Source organism: Nematostella vectensis, chromosome 4 (genome assembly GCF_932526225.1).
Source record: "Nematostella vectensis chromosome 4, jaNemVect1.1, whole genome shotgun sequence".
Taxonomy (NCBI): Eukaryota; Metazoa; Cnidaria; class Anthozoa; order Actiniaria; family Edwardsiidae; genus Nematostella; species Nematostella vectensis.
Genome location: NC_064037.1, coordinates 8,117,937 through 8,136,638, shown reverse-complemented (window position 1 = coordinate 8,136,638; position 18,702 = coordinate 8,117,937). Strand labels below are relative to the sequence as shown.

General features: G+C 39.7%; 4 protein-coding genes across 4 annotated transcripts; 1 reads left to right on the top strand and 3 right to left on the bottom strand.

Moving 5' to 3' along the window:
• Positions 1-1,863: 1,863 nt before the first annotated feature.
• Positions 1,864-6,663, bottom strand: LOC5519748 (ras-related protein Rab-10). The gene is made up of 6 exons (XM_032364504.2): positions 6,485-6,663; positions 5,623-5,683; positions 4,663-4,723; positions 4,112-4,189; positions 3,605-3,694; positions 1,864-2,990 (listed from the first exon to the last, which is right to left on the bottom strand). The coding sequence occupies exons 1-6, from the start codon at positions 6,609-6,611 to the stop codon at positions 2,805-2,807; spliced, it is 603 nt and encodes a 200-aa protein (XP_032220395.1). The 5' UTR covers positions 6,612-6,663; the 3' UTR covers positions 1,864-2,804.
• Positions 6,664-9,108: 2,445 nt separating this feature from the next.
• Positions 9,109-10,445, bottom strand: LOC5519747 (E3 ubiquitin-protein ligase RGLG4). The gene has a single exon (XM_001639483.3). It carries the CDS (start codon positions 10,264-10,266, stop codon positions 9,328-9,330), a length of 939 nt encoding a protein of 312 aa, XP_001639533.2. The 5' UTR covers positions 10,267-10,445; the 3' UTR covers positions 9,109-9,327.
• A 95-nt stretch (positions 10,446-10,540) lies between these two features.
• Positions 10,541-15,942, bottom strand: LOC5519746 (uncharacterized GTP-binding protein YGR210C). The gene is made up of 3 exons (XM_001639482.3): positions 15,343-15,942; positions 13,344-13,697; positions 10,541-11,903 (listed from the first exon to the last, which is right to left on the bottom strand). The coding sequence occupies exons 1-3, from the start codon at positions 15,815-15,817 to the stop codon at positions 10,993-10,995; spliced, it is 1,740 nt and encodes a 579-aa protein (XP_001639532.3). The 5' UTR covers positions 15,818-15,942; the 3' UTR covers positions 10,541-10,992.
• Positions 15,943-15,981: 39 nt separating this feature from the next.
• Positions 15,982-18,357, top strand: LOC5519655 (cytochrome c oxidase subunit 6A, mitochondrial). Its single transcript, XM_001639580.3, has 3 exons — positions 15,982-16,138; positions 17,634-17,785; positions 18,119-18,357. Exons 1-3 carry the CDS (start codon positions 16,030-16,032, stop codon positions 18,209-18,211), a joined length of 354 nt encoding a protein of 117 aa, XP_001639630.1. The 5' UTR covers positions 15,982-16,029; the 3' UTR covers positions 18,212-18,357.
• The last annotated feature ends 345 nt before the right edge of the window (positions 18,358-18,702 follow it).

Genomic DNA, 18,702 nt, shown 5'->3' with positions numbered 1-18,702 from the left:
GTAGACGACATGATACTGAAGTACTCAACTTACCTTTTATTCTTATTTTATTCTTTCACTTTCTTTCTTTCACTCCATGCCAAACCAAGCTACCTGACATTTTTTTTACAAACAATAACAATTCTAAACAATGATGATTTGAAAATACATAGACAGGCAAACACTTATAAATGAGTTTGTCACCACATTTCAGCAACATGTACCATTGTCAAGGTTCTTTGCTATCAACCAATCAGTGTTTGCCTGTTTATGTACAGTAACAATTACATTTTTTTTCCAAAAAAATAATGGTCAGTCCCTAAAGGCCTATCGGTAGCCGCCCTGTTACGAACAAGTAAAAATCAAAATCTGCACTTTAGCACTGTTTCAATTTCGGACTCGTCGATTCTAATGATATGCCCGAAAACATGGCTCGAGCACTAATAATAACAACAACAACAATAATAATAATAATGACCTCAGTACAGGATCCGCAAGATGGCTCTTCCCCCGTAATAACTAATTAAATGGCTAACTATCTAATTAATTAGCTAACTAACCATCTAACTAATTAGCTAGCTAACTAACTTTAGAGGCCAACTGCTAACTTTAAAGTATTTCTTATAACTTTGTTGGTAATATTCTATAAAATTTATTTAGATATCAGTCATTCTAAAACTAATTGCTTAAAACAGTTAATTCAGTCCAACATATTTAACCGTTGAAAATATATTTGATTGGTGTACAGGGGTACAACGGATATACAAAATAAATTGTAATCCTGAATATTGCAGATGTGGGTAATCTGGAAACTGTCGTGGAAGCATTTGTCTTACAACATTCAGCCAGTTCAACTTTGAGAGATCTTGCTCGCTGGCAGCATTTTGAACGCGCTGTAGGCGCATCTGGTAGTCTGGAAGGGGAAGAAAAACGACAGATGCGTAACCAAGTTTTGAGAGAACAAAACTCTCCGCAAGTTGTTTTCGCACATGGTACGGCGCTAAGTATTTGAGTAGTACTGACAGTGTCTCATAACACGATGACAAAGTTTTTGTCACGTGTTCATCCCAACTGAGATTTTGGTCAGGTCAAGCTGTACACCCAAGGAGCCTTGCCGATATTACAATTACTACAATCAATGCATCCCCTGAGCCACAACGTAACAAATCGTAAAACATCGTAAAAATTATGGAATTAATGACCCGAAAGTACATGTTTAATGCCGATCTCTACAAAGCTATTATAAGTAGGTTATAGCTACAAGGGATAGTGCAGGGCCGTAGCAAGGGGTGGGACACTGGGGGCACGTGCCCCCCCCCCAATATTTTCAAAAATTATAAGAAAATGACCAGCAGGGGCGTGGCTGTGCTCCCCATTGTTTTCTTTGTTTCTGTGTCTTGCCCCCCCAATAATTCGAAGCTTGCTACGGCCATGTAGTGTCAGGCAATTGAGTACATTTATACCGTTCATGTGTGGGAGGCAATCAGCGATAAATTTACCAACTCGATAAATTTATCGCTCATGGTAACAGGACCCGAACCGATCCCCAGGAGTCCCCTAAATGAACCCTAAGGAATTGCAGTAATGAACAAAGGGAAAGCACAAGAAATCACTTGCAATTCTGTGACTATTTCTAATTAACGTGACTTAAAAAACTTACAGTACTTCTATTTATTACATTGCCCCGGCAATGTTGTAACAAGTGGGTTGAACATTTTGAAGTGTTTTTCCAATAGTTCAGATGTGACAAATAATTGTGTTTTCCAGTCTAAACGCTTCACGGGTTGGGGCTATTCGTAAGAGTAGGGAATTGCGCCTGGTACAACAACTTAGTTCTCTCTTAACCCAGAATGAAGTCAAATTCACTCGTAATACAAAGACATGTCTGTTTTATTGAGATTTTATTCGAAAATCGAACCTCCTAAGTATTGGTATTACAAAATATTTTACAATCACAAGAAATTTAAACTATACCTGATTTTACTCCCATTAAATTAACCAATAAGGTTCAAGTCAAACTGATGCTATCAACCTCGGGGGTAAGCTTTCTTGTTATGAGAAGGAACACAATTTTCTCCCTCTAAAAACATTTCATTAAACTATCAAAAGTACAAGAAAAGCCTTTAACAGGCAATTAATTTTTTTTATTATCCACAATTTAAAATGGCTGCATTTCTCTGCAAATGGGTAGGGAGTAGCTCCTTGAATAGAAATGGTAGCGGCTTATTAATAATCATAATCATATGGCCCGGACAGGGTTCGCTTGTTTTGTACTGTGAAAATTGTTATTTCAACCCCAATTAACTTTATACACCTATTTCACAAAAGGTTGTCAGTGCAAATGGCTTATAGATACAATTATTTGTAAAATTAAAGGTGTTAAATAGAGTCCAGCAATGTCAGAGCCAGGCATTGGTAACATTTAATGGATAATTGTTTTGATTTATCCATATTCTTCGAGACGCATGGTTACTCTCAGTCATAGAACTGCCATTTGCCAATCGCCATTTGCACTGACAACCTTTATTGAAATAGGTGTATCACATCTGTACTTCATAAAAACCAAATCTTGGCATCTTTTTTTAAATCTCTCTCAACATTTAGGTATACTACCATCAAGAGGGACTCCTCCAAGCTTCAACAGATAAATTCAGTACAAGCAGGTTTATATAGAGGAATTCCCCCAAGCTTCTACAGACAAATACTGCGCAAACAGTATTACATTCAACAGACCTGCTTCAATATATTTTTAAGAGTAAGGTGTGAGGGGTTTCACAAAGGGTGGAGTGGGGCTGAAGCGAGAGTGCTGAGCTGAGAGTTGCAAGTTAACCACAACACCCTCCCTTCTTGTCCTTTTGATCATGTACGTGGATATTATTTGATGGTTCCTCACTGTCCTTGTTCAGTTCTTTTTTGAGAATGTCCTGTGCAAGGTATTGAAAGGCTTGTTCAATATTGATGTTGGTCTTGGCACTTGTTTCTAGGAAGCGGATTCCATGTTCTCTTGCGATCTGGGAAAGGATAGAGGGTGCATTCAGCTTCGAATTCAACACAGTGGATTCAGTGAAGCTTGTCAATTACCAGGTGTGTTCCCAGGATTGGCCGAGGGGGGGGGGGGGGGGGGTGACAGTCATAGGTATCATGGGAAAAGCATAGTATTTGAAGATTCTTAATAAAAAATGACCCACTTTTGGCTGCCAAGGCAAGGGGGGGCACATGTGCACCCCCCTGTGTACGCACCTGAATTCCTATTTCAATTAAGGTTGCACCAGCAGTGGTTCTGAATGCTGTGTGAACGTTTAGAGGCACATAAACAAGAATGCTAAAGCTTTCTAAACCTGTGTTTGTTTTTATTCACGTTTATCTTATTATTTATTTGATACCCTTGAAGCACTGCAGGTTACGACACAAAGATTTTCCGAGTGCAACCTCATTTGAAATAGGTGCATAATTGCTAATGTAACATTCTCCCTTCAAGTTGGCCAGGTCAAAGAAACAGGTAGATACAGTACTGCATCTGACATTTTAACTTGAAAATTTCAATCTTATCAAATCCGTAATTTGCTGGGCTTAACAATATTCATAGCAAGGGTAAATAATGTTTGATGTTTGTAACAGCCCTGACCTGTTCTCCACGCTCACGGCTTACTATCCTACGATCATCCATGTCACATTTGTTTCCAAGAATCATCTTCTCAACGTCTTCATTCGCATGCTGGAATCAGACAAGACAAAACAAGTTGAACCATTGAATGTGAACAAACTTGGTGCTCCCATGCTCACCCATTTCTTCCCTCTTTGGACTGACATAAATTCACCTTATGTGATACAGCTATTTCAAATAAGGTAGCTCTCTTAGAATCCATTTGCCCCATCATCCAAATCCATTGGTCAGCAAGAACCATAATGATGTTATGAGGGACTTGTGCTGGTTTGCTAGTTTAACTTAATTTGGAATAGGTGTATATTTCATATATTGACCCTTCAAAAAAACTAAAATACAAGCCTGGGTGATTCGGGCAAAGTCAGGAAGAGTACATTACATCTAAGGTTAATATTGAATAATACTTTGCAAGTCAAGAGGCAGATGTATTACAAAATGTATTACAAAAGAAGCAAAATATTTAAATACCTCTTCAATATTTCTTAGCCACTTGGAGATATTATCAAATGTTTTTTCTTGTGTTATATCATACACTAACATGATTCCCTGAAAGCAAGAGAAAAATAAATAAAATAAATAGTTGAATAAAAAGATAATAAAGCTCAGGGTATATTTGCAATTATTTTGCTAACTATAACAAAACAAGGTTTTAATGATGAAATGTTAAGGCACATAGTACTGGCAGTTTCATTCATTTCTAACATTCAGTCCCCCTCATTGTTGAAGTTCATTAAGTTCAGTAGGTGAGGCACTTTTCGGAGAAGCCTCTTATTCATAATCCCGCTTTTGAGCAATCCTAATCTACCAGGGGTTGGTTGGTTGGTTCAGAGAAGGTGGTGGGGATTAATAAATAGGGGGTGGAAGTTATTTTATTTTAATAGTTTCAAATAAAACTTAAATCAACTTTTTCTGGTGCTCAGATAATAGTAGCTGGCAGTTCTGCCAGCGGTGGGGCCTAAATAAAACCCCTGCAGACCTTACTGTTTCAAATGTTGTTCATGCATAGGTTCTCTACCTACCATGGCACCCCTATAGTATGATGTGGTGATTGTGTGAAATCTCTCTTGGCCTGCGGTATCCCTACCAACCATGAGATTACATGGTTAGTACAGCAGGCCTGTTAACAGGTCAATTTTCTTATACAGTGTAGCTTCAATATATAGCAATATTTAGTATAACATTAATCACTGTTTAACAATCATAACTTTGGTTCCCTCCAACAGTGAAATAGATGGGAAACCTTTTCCATTTAACAATTTTCTTGATAAAAAAAATGCAATTTCCCCCCACCCTGCCATATACATTACATTATACAAGTTTCACTATTGGCATCTAAGTGTTATAATAATGTCATAAGCTATTAGGCCCATCAAATGTCTAAAATGCTTTACATAGTGTATATTATACCTGTTACTACATTGAAAATAACATTTTGTATCTCCTTTTATTGGATAGGGAGCTTAACCTTTCCCCTCCTGGATACTCACACTCTTTTTTTTAAGAACGTCTAATTTTCAGTTGAGGCTGGGCAGTTCTTATTTTTTGGACATTTTAAGGCTGAATATTTTCTTAACGATGTCCTTAAATTTCAGTGTATATAAGAATATAATAACCAAAGAACTATTAGGAAGAGAATTACACTAATGATCATTAGCAATAGTAAGGTTGTTACTATGAGCACAATTTGATTCAGCATTTTAGAATGCATCAGGACTAAAAAATTTTTTTTTTTTTCTGCTGTCTGAGCCTTATCATGTTCTTAGCATGTTCTTAAAATTTGGTGAAATCTCAGGCTGGACGTCCTTATAACAGGTTCTTATAAAAAATAGAGTGTATTTTGAAGACCACTTAACTCCTGGATAGTAAATTATTGCATCCAGAACATGTGTTGGGGTATATTTTGGAGTTGGAGTACATTTCTCGGGTGATGGGGGCTGACATTTAAAGCGATGGGATGCTCAATTAAGCGTTTTACTCACCATATTTGGAGCTTTATTTTTTTCCCTTGCATTTCAATAGTCTTGATCTTGAAATCAATACCTTAAAAATACACAAGTTAGTAGAATATTCTACCTGTAAATCTATATTTGGGTAGGGAGGGGGAGATTATAAGAAGAAGGGGAGGGGTGCTTACCTAATATTGAGCACCTTATGGGGCTGAAAATATAAAGAGAGGCGCTTATTGAAGCTGGGGCCCGTAACTGAGGAGGAATGAGGTGAGGAAATACTTTTTATTACTAAAATTGCAAAAACGATTGACATTTGAAGATTCAAACCAACATTAGTAATCAATCAAAATGATATTTAAATCTTGTTTAATGTGAACTAAATTGAGAGAACAATTCCACTTGTTTTTTCTTAAGATCTCGTGACGATCTTTTGTGGAATTCCACAGAATTGAGTCATTAATCATATTAATCATTTGAATACCTCGGCAACAAATGTGCAAATATCGTTCAAAGAATCAGCAAATACATAAAAAGAAAATGTAAAAAAGCGACTGGTTTTCTTTTTCCAAGGAAAAAGACCCCCGAAGGAGAGGTAAGAACAAAGTCTCCGTACTTCCCTAGACCGAAACGAGAAATAGTACAAATAGACCGGTCGAAGTTCCCTGAATTCCCATGACGAAATAACATTCTCTCGAAATTCAGCGTATGGGCAAGGGTATTTAATAAAACGTTCTCTAAAATAAAGAAACGCTAGCACAATCTTGCTTTTAATCTAACAAAGCGGTAGTTATTAAACGACGGAATTCGTAGAAACCAAGTTCTTCTCTGCAGTTTATATCTTGCCACGATACAAGAATGGCAGAAATGGATGGAAAATATTTAAATTACCCACCTATAGTTGAAATAAATGTGGTATTGAAGGCATCATCAGAGAATCTGAAAAGAATACATGTCTTCCCTACGCCGGAGTCGCCGATAAGAAGCAGTTTGAAGAGATAGTCGTAGCTCTTTTTCGCCATATTTGTGTCTCTTCCGCTAGCCTCACCTCACTACCTTGAATGCGCGGGACTGGGGCGAAATGCAGTCCAAGCCCACACGGGCACAGGGAAACCAACTGTGGTAATTCTATTTTTGCGATTGTAGTCGCACTTTAATAAAAAATAGGGAGGAAAAAATAGGGAGGAAAATCACATAAACAGTCTGTCAACTGAGTGAGCCTTAAAACTCCCAAATAAAATAAAAATCTAAAGTGCCTACAGGTAGAGAGGTACGATATGGAGGTATGATCTCTGCTAGAGGGGGGGGGGGGAGTGTATGGGATAGAGGGGACAGGTTATAGGCTAGAGGGGGGCATATATAGGGATTACAGGGGGCAGGTATATGGGCTAGAGGGGACAGGTATACAGGTAAGAGGGAGGAAGGTATATGAACTAGGGGGACAAGTATATGGGGTAGAGGGTGAAGGTATATGGGCTAGGGGGGACACAGGCCCGTACCCAGGGGGGTGCAGGGGGTGCGAACGCACCCCCACAACGGCCACCAAAAGTCCACTTTTGGATCTCAATAAATGTGTTATTTGTGGAAAAAACTAAAAATCATAAGCTAGATCACTCTTGTATGTAGCCAACTCGGACAATAAACGTCTCGTTGAGATACTGCAAAGGCATAAAAAATCCCTTTTTGTTCTTTCGAAGGTGGTTAGATTTTTATCTGAGACCCCCCCCCCCAGGTAAAATAAGATCCACTTTTTCGGATTTCCCACCCCCCCAAGAAAAATCCTGGGTAAGGGCATGGGACAGGTATATGGGGTAGGGAGGACAGGTATATGGGGTAGGGAGGACAGGTATATGGGGTAGGGAGGACAGGTATATGGGGTAGGGAGGACAGGTATATGGGGTAGGGAGGACAGGTATATGGGGTAGGGAGGACAGGTATATGGGGTAGGGAGGACAGGTATATTGGCTAGGGGGCACAGGTATATGGGGTAGGGAGGACAGGTATATTGGCTAGGGAGGACAGGTATATTGGCTAGGGGGCACAGGTATATGGGGTAGGGAGGACAGGTATATTGGCTAGGGAGGACAGGTATATTGGCTAGGGAGGACAGGTATATGGGGTAGGGAGGACGGGTATATTGGCTAGGGAGGACAGGTATATAGGTAAGAGAGAGGAAGGTACAGGGCTAGGGGGGAAAGATATATGAAATAAAGGGGATAGATATATAGAGGTAAGAGGGGGAAGGTATATGGGCTAGGGGGGAAAGGTATATTGGCTAGGGGGCACAGGTATATTGGCTAGGGGGCACAGGTATATTGGCTAGGGGGGACAGGTATATTGGCTAGGGGGCACAGGTATATTGGCTAGGGGGCACAGGTATATTGGCTAGGGGGCACAGGTATATTGGCTAGGGGGCACAGGTATATTGGCTAGGGGGCACAGGTATATAGGCAAGAGAGAGGAAGGTACAGGGCTAGGGGGGAAAGATATATGAAATAAAGGGGATAGATATATAGAGGTAAGAGGGGGAAGGTATATGGGCTAGGGGGGAAAGGTATATGGGATAGAGGGGACAGGTATATGGGGTAGGGAGGACAGGTATATTGGCTAGGGGGCACAGGTATATAGGTAAGAGAGAGGAAGGTACAGGGCTAGGGGGGAAAGATATATGAAATAAAGGGGATAGATATATAGAGGTAAGAGGGGGAAGGTATATGGGCTAGGGGGGAAAGGTATATGGGATAGAGGGGACAGGTATATGGGATTGATGGGCACATATATGGGCTAGAAGGACTAGTATATAGGTTAGAGGGGGCAGGCATGTAGACAGGAAGAAACGAAAGACTAATTACCCTAGGCATATAAGCTTACACATCAAACAAATCCTAAATTAAAATATATAAAAAAGTATAAGGAAACCCATGAAAGAACAATGAATCCAGCCCTCCATTCTTAGAGTCTTACTTCAGCCCTGTCTTATTGGAAATTTTGGGAAGAGCCCCAGATAAAACCATCTTGGAAAAGCCATTTGCTTATGGAAGTGTAAAAATTGATAATTTTCAACCAGATAACCAAAGTACATTCTCTGTAAGAATTGTCTGATTGGAACAGGGTCTACCCCGGGGGGGATGTTAGAGAAATACCCCTAAAAATACCCTAAAACCAAAGTTGGTTGCCCTAAAAACTACCCCAGAAGCACCAAAATACAATTTCTAACAGAAAAGCCTATATTTTTTTAAATGGGGAATAGGAACACACTTTAGGATTGTTCGATAATATCTAAAATTTCTTGGACCTGTAATGATATATATAATCTAAAGTTATGAAACTCAGCCAAAAAATCTTAGTTCCGAACATATGCATTCACAGTCCACCTGCTTAGACTTTAGGTTTTAAACATCACCAAGTCAAAACCACAATTGATAACCTGGCGATCAATTCACCAAAAGGTTTGGTAATTTAATCAAATTATGAAATCCTTGAATAAGATCTCACAAAAAAGCATACGACAAAACAAGATTTGTAACAATTAAAACATTTATTTTATTTAAACTCGAAAAAGTATTAAAAGTACTAATTGTTTCCCATACACTGTGAATAGAACATAATTCTCTACGAGATATGACTACGACGGAAAACATGATAAAATGTAAATAAATAATGAGCCGAAGTTTTTCGCTTTCCTGAAGCTTCTTATTCTTGACAGAATCGAATCACTAAGTTATTGCGGATAGTACTTTATTTAGAGAGAAGCCCGAGCCGTTTAATGCTTTTATACTGGTCTGGAATTTCCATTAATGCATGTAAAGCAAATGCAGCATCAGGAAATTTTGCATGTTCAGTCACTTCATCATACTCAATAAACTGAAAATTATCGAAGCGTCTTTGGGGTAAAAGCTCATCATATTCATGCATTCTATCCCATGGGCCATCACCGACACCAACTAAAATAATTGATAGTGCAAAATTGGACGCGTCAACTATCGCTTGCCTTGTCCGGAGATCTTGGTCATCAACAACTTGCCCATCTGCAATGATCACCAAGATGTAATAGCTCTTTTCTCGCTTTACAATTTCTATGGCTTTCTCGATGATAGGAGCAAAGCTCGTAGGCCCACTTAAAGAAATTCGTCGTACAATGTTATTGTATGCCTTTAATACGTTTTTGAATCCCTTGCAAAGAGATTCATCTTCATTGAAACAAAACACACTTTGGTCTTTGGTTCTCACATCGCCAAACCCAAAAACCGGGATCAAATTATCTTCATCGAAAGGTTCTAAAGTTTGTCCTATACTTTGGATGACTTTCTGGTAAGGGTTGAGCTTTTTGGAGTTGTTTCTGTAGATGTGATGTAAACATTTTCCGTTGAAGCTTTTTCGCCCTTGCCATTCGTTGCTAGCGGTGAAATCGACACCCACTATCATATTACTCGACTCGAGTCCCGCTATTTTGATAGCTTTCGACACTTCATCCAGAGAAAAGAACCTGTCTTGGATAGCGTGAAACTCTTCTGTTATCCCCAAAGCCCTTGATAGGCCGGAATTTTGGAATTTTTTTGAAACAATCTTGTATTTACGATAGATTTGTTTTGGTGCTGTAAAGTACACATAGCCAATAAAAGCAACTGCAGCCGCGAAAATGCACAAGGCAACATCTAGCGGAAACCAGAAAACCATTTCTCTAGCTCCCACCTTTTTCCAAATACAAGCTATCTACTCGGAAAAGATAGCATACAGCATATGAGAGATTGATGGTAACGCACTTGTTTATATACCAGCATACCATATTAGGAATACAGGCAAAATGGGAGTGGAACGATATTGAAACGAGGAATGTAGTCTGTAAAGTGGAAATATATTCGCTCTTTCTAGAGGGTTAGAATACCTTATACCTATAAAAAAAAACTATAAAAAATTTATGAGAAATAAAAAAGGAAAGAAAAAAAAACACTTGCATAACAATGCCGCTGTTTATTTTTTACAAATTAAACAGTGAAGAAATGGAGAAGTCCTCAATCTATAGATTGAAGAAAACAGTTTTTTGTGAGTAAACGAATGAGTAAAAATCAAATGAAATTATCAATTCAAGTATTCAAGTTGATTCAACCGTGATAATGTAGCTTAAAGCGAAATTTGTTGTGGCACGACTTTGGTTAATCCAAAATCCTATGTCTTTTTAGGGAATAGTGTGTATAGTAAATCAACTGTCTTAACCAGTTGATGGCTTTTATTTTTTTACTGTTGCTTCATGACCCATTTGACTGTATGCAGCAAGGAAATTAATTGGTCACAGTGGTATTATTTGCAGAGGTTATATATTTGAATTATCAACCGCCATCCAACAACAAATTTGGCTCACATAATATAAACATTTTTTGATAGGAAAACTTTTGTCCTCATTCATCAACTCCGCTGTTTATTCGACACAGATGCCTTTTTGTTACTCATGATTTTGATAATTTGGGCAGTTCCATCAATCATGTCATCCTTATGCATCACCCTTTTCTTGCCTGCTCCGTCTACACACTCGGCTCGCACATAATCCCCTGCTAGCAAACTCACAGGGGGGTTACACATGATATTAAACAGCTTCCCAACTGAAGTGCCTGGTTTTAGGGTGACACAGTCACGCAATATATCCCTCTCTTTGTTTCCTGGTAAAACATTTATTGATTCTAGTGTATCTAGGGAATTGACAGGGAAGGCATAAACAGGTTGGCGGAGACAGACTGCCTCAGATACAGCCTTTAAAACACCAGTGCTACCATAAGGGAAAAGGACTTTGGATCTGATTTCTGAGGCTGTATCCATATACACTTGTGAAATAGGTCCATCAGACAATACATCATTTCCAGGAAATGAAAAATCAGCAGCACCCCCTGCATACTGCAATAGCCCATCTTTATCTTGTTGCTGGAGAAACATCTCACTTTTGGCACTGACCAGGACAACAGACATCCCTTTGAACTTTGTGTGGAACTTTGCAATGTTCTTCTCAGCATCTGGTCTATCTATCTTATTCAATGCTAGAAGAATGGGGAACCTTACCTTCAAAAATTCAGACACTAGCTTATCGATTAACTCCGTTGCATCTTTCTTGTTTAAACTAAATAGATTTTTCAATTTCTTTTCTGTGATACCAGCCACCATGAAAATGGACTGAATGAGCGACTTGGAAGCATGGTAGCCTGTGAACATATCATATAACTTCATAGGTTTCTTGCATATGGCATCCCACTTGTCCATGATATTGTCGGCAATCCATCGATGGAGTTCCTCATAGAGCCACTCTACATCTTGAGAAGGATCATAATCTGTGAAAAAAAATAAAGTAGTAGTAGTAGAAAGATCAACAAGGGATGTGGCTGCCTAAATCAAAGGGCATTTTTGAAAAAGCCAACAAAGAATTTCCAAATAGAACAAACAGAGAGGAACACTGTGTACATGATGACAGGGAATGGAAGGTGGAAGACTTTTGCTTGTATGTAGGTGGGTCAGGGATAAAAAGGAAGGGGATGTTGGTAAGCCTATTACAGACTGTGCCTAATGGATGAGGGATAAGAGGGGAGGGGTGCCTGGTGGATCAGGGATAAGAGGGGAGGGGTGCCTGGTGGATCAGGGATAAGAGGGGATGGGTGCCTGATGGATCAGGGATAAGAGGGGAGGGGTGCCTAATGGATCAGGGATAAGAGGGGAGGGGTGCCTGATGGATCATGTATAAGAGGGGAGGGGTGCCTAATGGATGAGGAATAAGAGGGGAGGGGCGCCTGGTGGATCAGGGATAAGAGGGGAGGGGTGCCTGATGGCTAAGGGATAAAAGAGGGGAGGGGTGCCTGATGGATCAGGGATAAGAGGGGAGGGGTGCCTGATGGATCAGGGGTAAGAGGGGAGGGGTGCCTGATGGATCAGGGATAAGAGGGGAGGGGTGCCTGATGGATCAGGGATAAGAGGGGAGGGGTGCCTGATGGATCAGGGATAAGAGGGGAGGGGTGCCTGATGGATCAGGGATAAGAGGGGAGGGGTGCCTGATGGATGAGGGATAAGAGGGGAGGGGTGCCTGGTGGATCAGGGATAAGAGGGGAGGGGTGCCTGATGGATCAGGGATAAGAGGGGAGGGGTGCCTGATGGATCAGGGATAAGAGGGGAGGGGTGCCTGATGGATGAGGGATAAGAGGGGAGGGGTGCCTGGTGGATCAGGGATAAGAGGGGAGGGGTGCCTGATGGATCAGGGATAAGAGGGGAGGGGTGCCTGATGGATCAGGGATAAGAGGGGAGGGGTGCCTGATGGATCAGGGATAAGAGGGGAGGGGTGCCTGGTGGATCAGGGATAAGAGGGGAGGGGCGCCTGATGGATGAGGGATAAGAGGGGAGGGGTGCCTGATGGATCAGGGATAAGAGGGGAGGGGTGCCTGATGGATCAGGGATGAAAGAGGGGAGGGGTGCCTGGTGGATCAGGGATAAGAGGGAAGGGGTGCCTGATGAATGAGGGATGAGAGGGGAGGGGTGCCTGATGGATCAGGAGTAAGAGGGGAGGGGTGCCTGGTGGATCAGGGATAAGAGGGGAGGGGTGCCTGATGGATCAGGGATAAGAGGGGAGGGGTGCCTGGTGGATCAGGGGTAAGAGGGGAGGGGTGCCTGGTGGATCAGGGATAAGAGGGGGGCAGTGCCTGATGGATCAGGGATATAAGATGGCAAGGAGTGCCTTTGCTCTGAAAGGCCAAAATCTATCTAACATAAACAGTGACTTTACTCACCGCTTGTTTCTTTCCCATTCTCATCTGTTTCTCCTGATGCGTCAATTACATGAATAAGTACATCAGCATCAAGCAAGTCATTCATAAACTTATTTCCCTTGCCACGCCCCTCACAAGCACCTGGGACTAGACCGGCAACATCTTTTAGAATGACAGGCACATATCTATCACCATTGTCAGCATGGCCGTACGCTGCATTGCATTGTTTTGAGAGAGTACCACATGGGCAAGGAATGGCATAAAATCCTCTACCAATATTTGGTTCAATGGTGGTGAAAGGGTGGGATGCAACCCTGGCTCGATTTTGCTGTGTTGCTGCATTGAAGAAAGTTGATTTCCCTGCTGAGGGTTTACCTAAAAGTAGAAAAGTGAAGGCTTATGGAAGGGCTACCTTTTTAAGGAGGCTCGTTAGTAATTCTCTATAGCAACTTTTTCATTTTACTCATTATGAAATTGACGTCTAGTAGTCCCAAATCTCATCCGATTTCATTCATGTTTTTGGATGATAATATTTAATCATCCATTTTTGGTAGGCTTCTGTTTTAATTTATTTATCGGTAACCAATTTGAAGTTATTTAACATATGAACAGACCAGTAGTTTATGAACTTTCCATTATATTTTCAAAAATAACCGATACTTTTTTTTAATTTGCAGAGAGACATGACTTATACTTAGGCATGATGAGGATCATAGTGGCAAGTCTAAACTGACCATGTAAATTTTGTTTGTCCGCATACTCCATTTTCTACCTTTGCTTTGGGCTATATTGCGATATTTTTCGATTTTTTTTAGAGAAAGCAGATACACCTTTATTGTTTTTTGCAAATGAAAGCTTAGTGGTTGTTTTCATATTTAAGAAAGGACAGAGGTATAGATTATTTCGATTAGGCATGACCAAGTGCAAATTTGTACAATTATTATACAGATTTCGAATTCTCTTGAAAATATGTTGTCGCTTAAAAATCGACAAACAAGCATTCCCGTGTTTTCTCATTCTAATTAAGCTTAGGGGACCCTACAATTCAATTACTCACCAAGTTCTGTCTCTATCCTTTAATACAATATCGAGAATAAGACCACCTTAACAAAGAGCAAACCGCAAAGTACATAAACGGAAAGAAAGTGCAACTGTAGAAAAAAAGATGAGCGCCCATTAAATGGCAAATGCTTAACGCAAGAACTAGTTTACCAAGCTACTGCAAAAACAGAGGGAAAAACCAAAACATACATAAGCTTAACTGCAAACAAGTTTAAAACAAGGTGGGGGAACCACAAGCAGTCATTTAGAAATGAAAATAGAAGGAATAACACGGAGCTTAGTAAATATGTATGGCAACTTAAAGAGAAGAAAGAGGATTATTCTATAGATTGAAAAATGCTAGCTTGAGCTAAAGCATACTCGAATCGGACGAAGAGATGCAATTTGTGCACTACAGAAAAGCACCTTATTATTACCAAGCCAAATATGGCAACCCTCACCAAGAGAATTGAGCTTATATTGACATGTAGACATAAATGCAAATACATTCTCAGGTTTAATGCTTCTGGAACAGAAAATGTAGCAGACGCATGACAATCTTTAAAAATGTGCAGTTTGTAACAGCTTATTACATTATTCAGCCCATGAAATCATACACATACCTCGTAGACATACATCCATGTCACAGTTGTAAAAGGTTTAACTGAAAAGTGGATCAACCCATGAAACAAGCCTATATTAAACATTTTTATCTGGATAAACTGAGACCTTCACTGCTTAACTATCTCTGAATTTAGGTATGCTCTTTCATATTGGTGTATGCCCCTGTTTTTTTGTGTGTGTAATTAAATTCGAAAGAAAAATAATGTTTTTATTAACATTTTCTTGAAATTTAATTCCCTTACAATATATGTAGATCATAAAATTTAGGTCTCACTAAAAAAGTTAACCCTTATTTTTGTGAAAATTAATGTCTGCAAAAATAGACCAATAAAGTATTTGCGTATATCAACTTTACCAATTAATCCAATAACATAATCCCATCGGCCTCCTTGCTTTGATTGTGATGTTCTAAAATCTGCAAATGACTCATCATCATCAACATCATCTAGAACATCGTTGTCATCATCAGTGACTGACTTCTGACATGTGATTCGCTCTGCATTGCTGTTAAGCCAATCATGTGCTTCATTGATTAGGGTAAACACCATAGCCATTCCCAAAGACTCTTTTGCGACCTGCTGCAAATGTTGAACAAGCTCAACGAGCAAGTCGCTTGGCAGCCCAAGTGATCGGTTTGGAATCTCGATCAAAGGTGCTTCATCGGGGTAGGAATCGGGAAACGTGAATTTCACTTGAAGAGGGGTTGGAGTAGGAATGTCTTCAATTCGCACTATAAAACATGGTGGGGAGCTGCTAATTTCCGCAAATTCCTCTGAAAATATAGACTTCAATGATTCTATTTCCTCTCTCTGCTCTTCGAAGTAATCCATTTCTGCAACAATAAAAAATTGCTAAAACTCTTTTCCTTTAGACTTCTTGTTTTTTACATTTCCATTTTGATTATGCAAATTATTCAATAAAACGGGGTATCTGATTGGTGATATGTGAAGCATTGAACCAATCATCGCCCAGTTTAGATAAAGGGCACAATATACCTAGCCCATAATATCTTCACGGATTGCTCACCGGTGAAAACTCCAAGATGGCGTCCCGACAATTTGCGAGATTGCTGGCTAGAAGGCTTCATTCCTCTCCGAAATCCCGGACTCCATTGAAGGAAGAGTACATAACCGAAGAGATACATGCTGAAGGTTAGTTTGTAGGGTTTATTTTGTGATTTGTGTTTGGAAAAAAGGATAATGTTCAGAATCAAGCGGACATGACCTTTCGCACGTTCAAAATGGTTTGAGATTCATCAAACAAACCTACCTTATTTCACATCACCTTAACATTCTTCCATGTCCTAGCTCAATCACATTTTTTCATGTAAATTCTAATTGCTTAACTATGTCTTGTTACGTACATACAAATACCGACGACACAAATCCTTGTAAATATCTTTTATAAAAAACGAGTAAACGATGTACCTTCCTACTAAAACCCTATGACTTAACACATTGACCCCTAAACCGGCCTGTACCGGCTTTGGGAAGTACCCACAACCCAAAAAATTCATAAATTCAAAATAAACACAACAAGATGAAGATACTCAGGCATCAGTCTAAGGGATAAATGGTCTTGCAGATATGCATCCAACCAAGGTGTTGGCATCTACTCTTAAGCCAAATAATAGCACAGGTTCTTTGACAAATCTCAAATCGAACAAGGAGAGAAAAGCAGAATCACCCCTCTCAATAAAACGCTCAAAATACCACACAAGGGAGAGAGATCAGCAAACACAGCTCAAGACACAAATAGATACCTTTATTCTGATCCTCCAGGTACATTTCCTTGGCCTCAAAACACAATGTCCATTCCTTGAAGGATTGTACAACCAGGAAAATATCTTTACGTATTGCAAAGCATTCTGGGAGATCCAGGGGAAAATTCACGAGGGGAGGGCCAGTCAACACTCCCCTCCCCAAAGTCAGATGGTTTTTTATAAGTCTTTTCACCCCGAAGCCAAACAAATCAATTCCAGGTCATACAGACCCAGAATAGCAGTGTAAACAATTTTGGAATCAATTTGGTTTCAGAAAAGACAGCATTTATAGGAGAGCTGTGGTGATTCATTAGAAAATTATTTTCTCATCCAGGCAAAGCCAAACAAGAAAAAATCATCATGAATCCACCTTTGCTTGCAAATATCCATAAGCAAAGCACTCAATTATGCCCCAAAAGACTTCATGATGTCCTGAGACACTCTCCTAATATGCTCATAGCTGTATTTTTGATGACAAATACCACAGGGAGTCCTTTGTAGCGCTGTTTCGTAAAATTTAATTAGCACTCTGAAACGTTGACAGCTACTCCACCGATCTCTAGCGCCTTTGCCTGAGTATGATATCCGACACTACAGTATGTCATCTCAGAGCACTTAATTGGTAGGGGGGCTTCACCTAATGCTGATTTGGTGTTGTGTATTTGGTAGAGTTTGAAAGTAAAAAAAAAAACAATCTTTGTTTCTAGATAATTAGCTATTTTGATATTTCTTCCAGTAACTTGTGTTTTGAACACAAAATTTCGACCATATGACCACAAATAGTAGCTGGTCCTCAGTTGAAAACAATAGTAGTCGATTTTGTCATGAAACGTCTGTGAACCGATTTCACACTCGGTGTTCAATTTGTTGATTTCTTCTTGTAGGTACAATGAAGACATGGAGAAACGTCTCGGCATTTGTGGCCATCCCTGCCATTGGCATCTGTATCTACAATGCATACAAGCTGGAGCAGGAGCACCACCACCACCCACGCCCTGACTTCGTGGAATATTCTCACCTTAGGATAAGATCTAAGGTAATTTTACAATCAAATGGATGGTGAAGATAAGAGTTTTGCCCCTACCTCCAGCTTTGCAACTTCCAAATTTCACATTTTTCCATATGTACTTTGCTTTGTGGTTTTGCAAATTTCAAATCATCAGATTTTAGCTTAAGCCTCTGGATTTTTTAGAGAAACGTGGTAATTTGATATTTTTAGGCTTTGTTTTGTAATGCATGAGATAAACTATAAAGTAATAAGCTAGAGTAAAGCAATAAACTATTGTAAAATAGTAATTTATAGTTAAGTGACAAAGTATAGTGAAGTATTTCAGGAAGGAAATTCTATTGTCTTGTTGTTTTCCAACAGCCCTTTCCCTGGAAAGATGGCAACCACAGCCTGTTCCATAATCCCCATGCCAATGCTCTCCCTGAGGGATATGAAGACGAGGATGATCATTAGTCCATCATTTCATGGATGAACTGCTTCATAGAAATGTAATTAAGCAATTAACACATGCTGTTTGTAAAGAGATAACGTTGACTTCTTTAATGTGTGTAAGGTTTGAGCAGCCAATGCTATTAATAAAAGTGACAATTTTAAAGTAACACGCAACTTGACTCCATTCTTGGCTTCTTTATTTAGATGGGGTGTTCTCAACTAAACATTGGCACAATGTTGATGCAACAGTTTTTGCATGTGCATGTTCCTAGAACACAAACATTTTCATTTTCTCAACAATGTTTCATCTGGTGGGATCATTACAGAAACATTCATGTTATTTTTTTATTTATTTTTGCTTTTCTAGCAACAGCTTTTGAATTAAATACCAAGACTGAAATTCCCAACAAAATTCAGTTCTAGGAATAGATGCTGCTTTTTTACCCTGGTTCCAGAGCCTCAAACATCTCTAACCAGAGAGATGTTTGAGGCTGTGGAACCAGGATACTGCT